This window comes from Vulpes lagopus, chromosome 3 (genome assembly GCF_018345385.1).
Source record: "Vulpes lagopus strain Blue_001 chromosome 3, ASM1834538v1, whole genome shotgun sequence".
NCBI lineage: Eukaryota > Metazoa > Chordata > Mammalia > Carnivora > Canidae > Vulpes > Vulpes lagopus.
This window is the reverse complement of record NC_054826.1, coordinates 130,841,986-130,851,197: the sequence shown is the minus strand read 5'-3', so window position 1 is coordinate 130,851,197 and position 9,212 is coordinate 130,841,986. Positions and strand designations below refer to the sequence as shown.

Genomic DNA, 9,212 nt, shown 5'->3' with positions numbered 1-9,212 from the left:
CTGGGGTTGAAGGGGACTCCAGGGCCCGGCCCCATTGCAGAAGCGGGCACAGGATAGGAGTGAGGGGCGGCTGTGGCAGAGGCTACCTATGCCTCTTCCAAGGCAGGCCTGAGGCCTGTGAGCCCCAGTCGCCAGGTGCTCGCCCCCTAGTGCCGGGAGGGGAAGATGGCCCTAGGTGCTCGCGGAAGTCGGTTCCCCTAAGGCACAAAGAACTCCTCCTGCTTCAACCTGTGTTGTCCTCTTACTTTCCCGGGTTCCCTGAATGAGGAACCAATTCAGGCATTTCAGCTGGAGAGATGACAGTTAAACTTGGACAAAGTCTGGAGAAAGCAGGACAGTGTCTTCCTCCAGCCGAGCTGGATGTTGGGACCCAGTGCGCGGTAGGAAGAGTGCTACCCGCTTTGCAGCCCCCTTTGTCCTGGGCAGGCCCCCCTCATCTTAGGAGGAAAGTCTCTAGCTTGTTCCCTGCGGGAGGCTGAGGATCCCAGCTGCCCTGCCTGCCTCTGGGAACCAGGTGGGGCTTGGAGGCAGAGGGGTGTCTTCTCTGACATCCAGGCTGGGGTGGGGTGGGAGCAGCTGGGATCAGACCCGGGGGTGGCAGCTTAGTCTGCGTGTCCACGCAGCCCATCACGTGGTCCAGTTCAGTAGGCTGGGTGGCTCCTTGGACTTCACCCTGAGCGAGATGAGGCTCGGAGACTTATAGTCGCCCTCTGGGGTGGGCTCGAAGCTGTGGCCCCCCAGGGCAGGGGAAAAGCCATGGATGGAGTAGATGCCAGGGTGGGCTCCGGGGGAGGCAGGCACCCCCATGAAGCCAGCCACATTGCCATGGGAGTGGGAGTACGGGGACATGCACGGGGAGGCCATGCCCTCTGGAGACACGAGGCAGGGACCTGGGGGGCTCCCAGACCCCGGGCTGGGCCACAGGGAGTTCTGCAGCTGCAAAGAGATGGAACAAAGGCCCATGATGAGTGGCCCAGGGCTGCCTCCCTCACTGGGGCTCGGTCTTTGCTTCCCAGGAAGCCTCCCTCCATCTCAGGGGCCCCCTGCCGCCGCCTCCCTCACAAGAGGGCCCTGCAGCTCCCCGCGGCAGCGGCAGCACCAGCGCGGCCTCACCTGGGCGTGGCTGGCCGCTCGCGGCAGCACGGAGGCGTCATAGGCCGACGGGAAGGGGTTGCGCCCCTCCTGGATCTTCCCGAATCGCTCCCGCTTCCGCCACTTGGCTCTGCGGTTCTGGAACCAGACCTGGGGACCGAGGGGAGAGGCTGAGGGAGTGACAGAGTGGCCCCCGAGGAACAGTGCCCTCTGGGGAGACCGTGGCTCCTCCCACGTGGCAGGGCGGGGGAGGGGGGGTAGCTGGCCACCGGCGGGAAGCTGCAAATCCCCAGTTCTCAGGGCCCTGCGAGCTTGCAGGGGGGCCTAGCAGAGGCCGGAGTTCCCAGAGGCCCCACTGGTCCCTTGGGCCACCCTTCACCCCGTCACCAAGCTGAGTCACCCTCTCGGTTCTCCAGCCTGCTCGCACCTGCTCGCTTGCAGGGTGTCTGGAGTCTGGGCCACACCAGGGCCCAGGGCTCTAGCCCCAGCCTCCTCTGTCCCCAGGCGCCCCGACCTCATCCCAGCGTTCAGCTCCTTAAAAAGGCCCCAGGGAACTGAGCCCGCTCTTCTCCACAGCCTCATCCGCGGCCAGGTGGCATCACCGGATTTCTCCCACTTGCCTGTCACACCAGCGCTTTTGAAACCGTCTGCCACCTTGCTACCCTGCCTGGGCTGCCCACCCCCCCAACACACACACATCTCTGTCCACTGGCCCGGGCCCCTGCTGCCAGTTCTCTCAGACTTCCACACTCTGTCACCATTGTCCATCTTGTAATCTGGCTCCCTCTCATTTGTGAGCACCTGGCAGGTGAGAGTAGCCTGTGTGCTGTGCACATCTGTGTAAATATCTGTGACAAATTTATCACTTGGCATTCGCCCTATGGCTGTTTTTTTGTGTGTGTGTGTACCTGTGTATGCACTTTGTATTTCTATCATTTAATAAACATTTATGTGTCGGGTGCTGGGCTAGATGTTGGCCACATCAAGACCAGACCAAACCATCCCCTTGCTTTCCTGGGATCTAGTTGGGAGCCCCAACAAAAGAAATTCCGTGTGTGTGTGTGTGTGTGTGTGTGTGCGCGCGCGCGCCACTCACGCGCATGTGCATGTGTAAGCAACCCCACCTCAGCCCCTCACACACTCCCCCGTGGTGGCCATCCCTACCTGTGCAGGCAGGTGAAGCCACGATGGTTAGGGAGCTTAGCACGCCCCCAGCCCCCTCAGCCCCAGATGCCGGGAGCCCAGAGCAGGCCTGGGGCAGGGACGGACGATCCCACCTGCCCAGCTGCCTGGCCTTCCCTTCTCTGTTCTTCCCCTGCGGGCAGATGAAGGAGTCTGCAGCCGTTCTTCCCACCATCGCCGGTTGTCTCTACGGTCCCCACTGTAGACTTGCACCTGCGCTCTGGCCCTGCGAGCTTGTCCATTGCTCTCCACCGGGCAGGGCCTATGGGTGGATGTCATATTCCCCGCGGAGAAAAGAGCCCTACTCCAGGGCCTCAATTATCGGGGAAGCTTTCAGACTAGGTCTGAGGGCCTTGCAGCCACCCCTGCATCCCTTCAGGTTTGAAAAGGCCTGGGAGAGGGGTGGGGTGATGCGCTCTACTTCTCCAAGGCGGTTCCACTGAGACAGCTATTTAGACCCCACCCCAGAGGCTCACTGAGGGTCCAGAGACTCGATGTTCTGGATTTCGTGGCTCATGGAATCTGGGGCTGTTGTGAATGCTCAGTCTCTTACCCCGATGGCCCCAGGCCCTGGGGCACCCTGGGACGGCTGTCCTAAAAGTCTGTTTTGGGAGCCACCTGGGAGGAACAGTGAAAGCAGGAGGACCCAGAAGAGAAGGGGAAACAGCCCAAGCCCCTCTGGTCCTATGCTGAATCCCACTGTAGGACCTTGTCTGCTAGAAGGCAGCTGGCCTCTTTGTGGACTGGCCCTCTGGTCCCCACATTTGGCCAGGAGGCTCAATACAGGGTGTGCTATGTATGAGCTCTGTCCCACTTGGTCTCTCCTGTGGTGGGCAAGACAATCCCGTCTAAACGTCACCTCTTCACCTCTCCGGAGGAGCCCACATCCCCACCCCTCTCCCAGTGCCTCTCGCTTGGCCCTTGGCCCGGGGAGCCTGTCGTGCCTCACGCCAGTTCAAAGTCAAAGCAAGGCAACAACCACCACCTTCCTCCGGAGCTAAGTCTTTACTGAAGCCTCCTTCCACCCCCCCACCCCCCGCCGCTTGCCACCTTTGTGTCCTTTCTCACTTCCAATGTATCTTGGGCATGGACTTCCCTTTTCCCTCTCCCCAGTTTCCAGCACCCTCCATTCCTTCACCCCCAACCCCTGAGAAGCTGGCCACAGCCCTACCCAGGAAGCCCTGGGGCTGATCTCTGCTGGGGAGAGCAGGCTGTGTGGGAAAGGGCCCCTGGCCAGTCTCTTCCAGCCAGGGCCTGGAGCTGGCAGGCCGGACAGTCGCTGGCTCAGGATGGCTTTGAGCATCACTGAGCCTGAGACGCCCCAGAGGGGACTCTCCAGCTCTGCTCTGCACAGCTACATCAGGAGCAGCCTGATATGTTCAGCATTTCCCTGCTTCCAAAACGCGGTCACATCTGTGATCCTCAAAGACCACCCTATGTAGGAAAAGTGACACTGAGATCCAATGGCAGATCCAATGGCAGATCCCCAAGTCACCTGGTCAGTTAGAAAGTGGCAGAGCCAGGACTCCCAGACAGATCTTTAGATTCCGAGAGGCCACCACCCCATGAAGCACTTCCAGGGGAGGCAGGCACCTGGGAAAGGTGGCTCTGCGTGTCACTTGTGCCCGCCTCTCTAGACCCTTCTGTGGCCCGGCCCATGCTCAGGGTGGTAGAGGCAGCCAGAGAGGTCCGTGTCCGGGGTGCCCTCACCTGTACCCGGGCCTCGGTTAGGTCCGTTCGCAGAGCCAGCTGCTCCCGGGCATACACATCAGGGTAGTGGGTTTTCTGGAAGACTTTCTCCAGCTCCTCCAGCTGGAATGTGCTGAAGGTCGTGCGGTTACGGCGCTTCTTGCTCTTGTTCTTGGCCAACTCCATGGAGTCGGGGAGTCCCGGGGACAGAGGGACACGCAGGCTGGCCAGACAAGGGCCTGGGGAGCCTTGCAAGTTAGAGGGCCCCTCTCTGGGGGCCCCTCGGCAGTCCAAGGGCAGCTGGGGGAAGCTGGCAGCTTTGGAGGCCTTCTCCTCGGCTGCAATGGAAAACACAAAAAGGAGGATGGAAACCAAACCAGGGGGTTTTGTGGGTGGACTGGGGGAGGGGGAAGAACAGTTGACGCTTCAGTCCCCGCCTCCCCCTTCCTTTCTCTTCCCTTGTCCCAGCAGCCATCCTCCATGGGAGCCTGGCATTCGGAGGCCTGCTTGCTGAGCCTCCAGCTGGGGAGGGGGCCCTGGGGAACCATGTGCTCTGTGGTCTGGGCGGATCTGCTGGGGCCAGAGGAGGGTTCATTTCGGGGAAGCGCTTTGTGGTGGTGCGTCCCACAGGGTGTGGAGGTGCCAGGATTGGCGCCATGGCAGGGCTGAGCACAGAGGCAGGAGGAGGGGGTGAAGATGGGGTGGCTGACATCTCCCGCCCCTGCCAGGAAGTGCCTCCTCCAGCCATGGTTCCCAGGTCCTCAGGCCATGCCTCTGGTCCCAGGTCCAGGCAGGCAACAGACAGGGACACTCACATCCCCTTTGGCTGGTCTGCTGTGCCTCATTCTCTGGACCCCAAGTCTCAGGGCAATGTCAAATCCTCCAGCCTTGGGGCATGAAGGGCAAGACAGGGCAAAGGGGCATCCAGAAAGATTGTTGCATTCCTCTGAAAACTGTGATGTTTGAGCACAAAGACTTGAGTTCCAGAATTAGAGAGCAAGGTAGGCTATGTGGAGAGAAGAGTGTGGGGGGGGAAGGCCAGTGTGGAAACAGGACTCAGCTTCCAACCCCAACATTCTAGCCCTCGGCTGCCCCCTCCCTCCTCAGCAGTTTCGGATGGCTCCCCAGATGGGGGGACCTGACTGCAGCTGGACGCCGTTCCTGGCAGCCCTACTCTGACACGCTCACCCTCACTCTCGAGGCTTGGTGGAGCCCTGCCACAACCCAGGCATGCTGAAAACAGGTCACCCCAACTGCTCTGCCCTCTTCTGTGGCAAGGCCCCACATCAGCACTGTCATGAAATCTCAAGAGTCCACTGGGACAGCAGGAGGGCTGCCACAAAGCCGCCCCACAGACTCACACACCCCTGCCCTGGCCCTGGGCCATCTGTAGCAGGGGCCTGGGCCCCGGGAGGCCCAGCAAGCTGGCACCAAGAGGCAGTTTCCTCTTTGGAACTTGGTATCAGGATCACAGCTGTCATCAGGGAAGGATGGGACCAGAGAGATGGGGCTCTCGGTTCTGGCTCTGATGAGCCCCCATCTGGACTATGGAGGACGGAGAACGAGTTGGGGGCAAGGTCCCCCTCAGCGGGAATGTGGTTGGTGACCTCCCAGGACCCGCCAGGCTGTGTTGTGAGAGTGTCCTGGAGGCCTGGCAGAGTCAGGGCCTGCTCTCGAGGTTGCGGACAGCAACAGGCTCCCAGCTCGGCGAGCATCCAGGAGAAAGGGCCCTGGCCACGACTTCCATCCTTGGTCAATGTGTTTTGGTTCTAGGGGGAGTTCCATGGGCAGCAGCTTCGGAAGGACTCATGAAAACTAAGCCAAATAACTGGAGATGGTCAGGGAGAGTGGGAGCTTGGAAGGGACACCCCACATAGAGCAAGTTTGAGAGAGGGGATCTTGGAGTCCTCGGTTCAGAGGGAGGTCCTGCTGGACTCCAGGCAGAGAAGGAAGGGTGAGAGGGTGGCTCAGGGATGGGGTGGCGGTGGGGGGGCACTGATGTCACTGTAGAGGGCTCCCCAAAGTTCTGAAGCTTGCTCATCTGGCTCTTGGGCTCTCAGTGTCTGAACAGGATCTGCCCAGAGAACATAACTAGCTCTGGCTCTGACCTACCAGAGTAAGAGATAAAAGTGCAACAGGACTTTTCTGAACAGGCACTCAAAAAAGGGGCCAAGCCTCCCATGCCTGCCCATTCTGCAGCCCTCCCCGGACACCAGGGCACTTCTTCCCCCCTCACTGCCATTGCCCCTAACCTCCAACTACCTGGAGGGCTCCACGGAGAAGCAGGCATCTCCCGCTTGGCGGGGAGGGGGGGGGCGGCAGGGGCACACCTCACGGAATGCCTCCTGGAGAGCGCAGCCCAGCGCAGAAGAGGGGAGGGGGCACCCCGCGGGCGGCAGTCAGGGGAAGCAAGGAGGGCAGAGCACTTGGGGAAGCCAGCTGCTCTCAGGCGAGCGGCTGCGCTCGGGGGTCGCCTGCAGTCCCGGGCCCGCCGGCCGCAGCCGAAGTCCATCCGGCCCTCTGGCGCGGCCACGGGGCAGGGCAGGCCCCCCACCCGGTGCCGCCGGGGCCCCAGCACCCGGCTTCCAGCCTCCACGGAGCCTGGCTTCGCGCGTGTCCCACGCGATCGGCTGAGCTCGCAGGGGCCCGGGCGGACAACCCGAGCGCAACGCCGCGCGCAGGGCGCCAGCGGGGCCTCGGTGCTCCCCCGAGCGCGGCAGCTTCGGCCCGCACGCCGGGCCCCAGGCCTTCTCGACGACGCCGGCGGCCCGGTGGCGCGCCCGCGGTTCCGCTCGGTCGTGGCAGGCGGCAGGCGCGTTCCCGGGTCGGAGGGCCACGCGGGGCGGCCCAGCGCGGCGCTTCCCCGGCCCTCGCCGCCGGCGCACGGGGGCTCCGGGGGTGCTGGCACGGCCGGCACCGCGGCGGGGGGCTGGGCCGGCCGGGGCGGAGCGCCCGGTCCGGGGACCGCGGCGCAGATGGGGCGCAGCTGCGCGCTCACTGGTCTAAACTGGAAACGCTCGGAGCCGGTCAACGTAGAAGCTGGGAAGTAAGGGGGCTGCCCTCGGCCGCCACTTCCCACCCGGCAGGCGGCGTGGCCCCAGTGCCCCGCGGCCGCGCCCCGGCAGCCGCGCCCCGCCGCGCTCCGGCCGGGCTCCGCGCTCACCCGCTGCGCCTGGTTTTCGTTGGGCCGGGTCCCCGCTCAACGAGAATCGTTCGTTTTCCTCTCCCACTCGGTCTCCTTTTGCTGCTTTCTGCTCTTTCAGGATGTCCTCTTTTCATTTTTTTCTGCTTCTACTTAGTCCTTTCCGTCTTTCTCCATTTACCCGCTTCATTCGATCCTCCGTTTTTGTTTTTTTGTTTTTCCTTTCGCTCTCCGTGTATTTCCTAACCTTCCGCCCTGCTTGCTGGCTTTCGTCGACCTCTCCTCGCCTCCCTCCCGCGTTGTTTTGTTCGGGTTCCTTTTCCTTATTTTTAGTTGTTGTTGACCCTGTTTGGTTTTACCTCTGCGCGTTCCGTTGGTGACGCCGTCGCCGGCCCGGCCCCGCCGCTCCGCTCTCCGCTCCGCTCTCCGCAGCGCGCCCACCCGGGGTCCCGCGGTGCGAGCGCACTCGGCGCGCCGGGCAGGGACGCGGGTCCGCGGGCGGGTGCTGCCCGCCGCGGGCGCCGAGCCAGGCCGGGTACCTGTCCCCAGCGGTGCTCCCGGCGCTGCGCGGCCGCCGCCGTCTGGCTGGGATCAGAGGAGCCGGGCCAACTGCTTCTCATTAAGTCCCAACTGTGGTTTTTATCAGGAGAGCCTCTTTGAAAGGGCACAGCCGCGAAGCTCCGCGCACTCGCTCATTTCCTCCGCTGACCCCCACACGCCTCCCGCCCTCCCCTACACATTCCCACCGCCCGGCCAGGCCAGGGCCCGAGCCGCCGGGGCCCTCGGCGGAGGCCGGCGGGGCGCGGGAGGGCTGGGCCCGCTCCGGAGGATCCAGCTCGGGCCGAGGCGCGCAGACGGAGCGGGCGCCCGGCCCGACAGGCCAGCGGGTGCAGCGGGCGGCGGCCCGCGGCGCGGGCGGCCGGGCCTTGGTGCAGCGGGCGGCACCCGCGGCCGAGGCGCCCACGGGGAGGCCCGCCCGGGCTGCTCTCGACGGCCCAGCGGCGACGGTCCGGTGCGAGGACGCCGAGACGGCGGGAAGGGCGCCCGTCGCCGAGCTGACGCCGGGCCCGGGGTGGTCTGAGAAGGAAGAACACAGTCACTCGGCGTGGAGGGCGCCCCGAAGCGCGGGCTGGGCCGCGGCCGCGCCGCCCAGAGCCTTCCGAAGGCGCAGGGGCGCCCCCCCCGCCGCGGCTGGGCCCGGGGAGGCCCGGGGAGGCCCGGGGAGCCAGGCCGCAGCCCGCGGCCCGGTCCTGCTTGGCGTCTCCGCGTCGGGGCGCACGCCGGGCCCGCACGGCCGCCGCACACGGAGGCCGCCGCACACGGAGGCCGGGCCCCGGCCCGCTGCGGGCGCCCGGGCCGGCGGCACCTCCAGCCGACTCCGGCCGAGCGTGGTCTCTGCTTCCCGCCTCCGGTCGCCCGCGGGCCTGTCGCCGCGCCCCCCCGCGCGACCTCCCGCCTCCCCTTCCCGCCACGGGAGGCACGGGGCCCGGCCCTGCCCGCACCAGGCCGGCGGGGCTGCGGCCGGGCGCGGCGAGGCCCGGGGGCTCCCGAGGTCGGGCTGCGCGCACGGCCGCGCCGCGCGTTACCTTCCGCGGGGCCCTCGTAGAAGTGGCTGCCGTTGAGCGCCGGGCCGGGCCCGAGGCCCTGCAGGTACCTGGCGGGCGGCCGGGCCGGCTGCGGGGCGTAGGGCTCCAGGGGCGCGCAGGCCGCAAAGCGGGTCGGGCGCGGGCCGCGGGGCGGCGCGGGGTGCAGGTGAGGCGCGCCGGCGGGGGCGCCCGGGGGGCCGGGAGGCTCGCCGTCCGCGGCCGCGTAGGGGCCAGTCCCGGGCCCCACGCCGAACCGCGCGCAGCGCTCGGGGTCCATGCCGGCTCCCGGCGCGCAGGCGGCGGGGGCTCCGGGGCTCGCGCTGCCGGTGCGGCCTGTGAGCGCCGCCAAGGGGGAGGGCCCTGGGCGCGGGGGCGCGGAGCCCCGGGAGCGGCGCGCGCCGCGGGGGGCGGGGGGCGGGGGGGGCCGCTGACTCAGTGCTGGAACCATCCACGTCACGTGCGGCCCCGCGCGGGTTAACCCCTCGGCGCCCGGGAGCCCCCTGCTTGGCCCCCGCCGCGAC

At 65.9% G+C, this 9,212-nt stretch overlaps 1 protein-coding gene across 1 annotated transcript; it reads right to left on the bottom strand.

Annotated features, from left to right (window-relative positions):
- Nucleotides 1-251: 251 nt before the first annotated feature.
- On the bottom strand, nt 252-8,968 carry ALX3 (ALX homeobox 3). The gene is made up of 4 exons (XM_041749746.1): nt 8,692-8,968; nt 3,985-4,301; nt 1,114-1,242; nt 252-936 (listed from the first exon to the last, which is right to left on the bottom strand). The coding sequence occupies exons 1-4, from the start codon at nt 8,966-8,968 to the stop codon at nt 628-630; spliced, it is 1,032 nt and encodes a 343-aa protein (XP_041605680.1). The 3' UTR covers nt 252-627.
- Nucleotides 8,969-9,212: the final 244 nt, after the last annotated feature.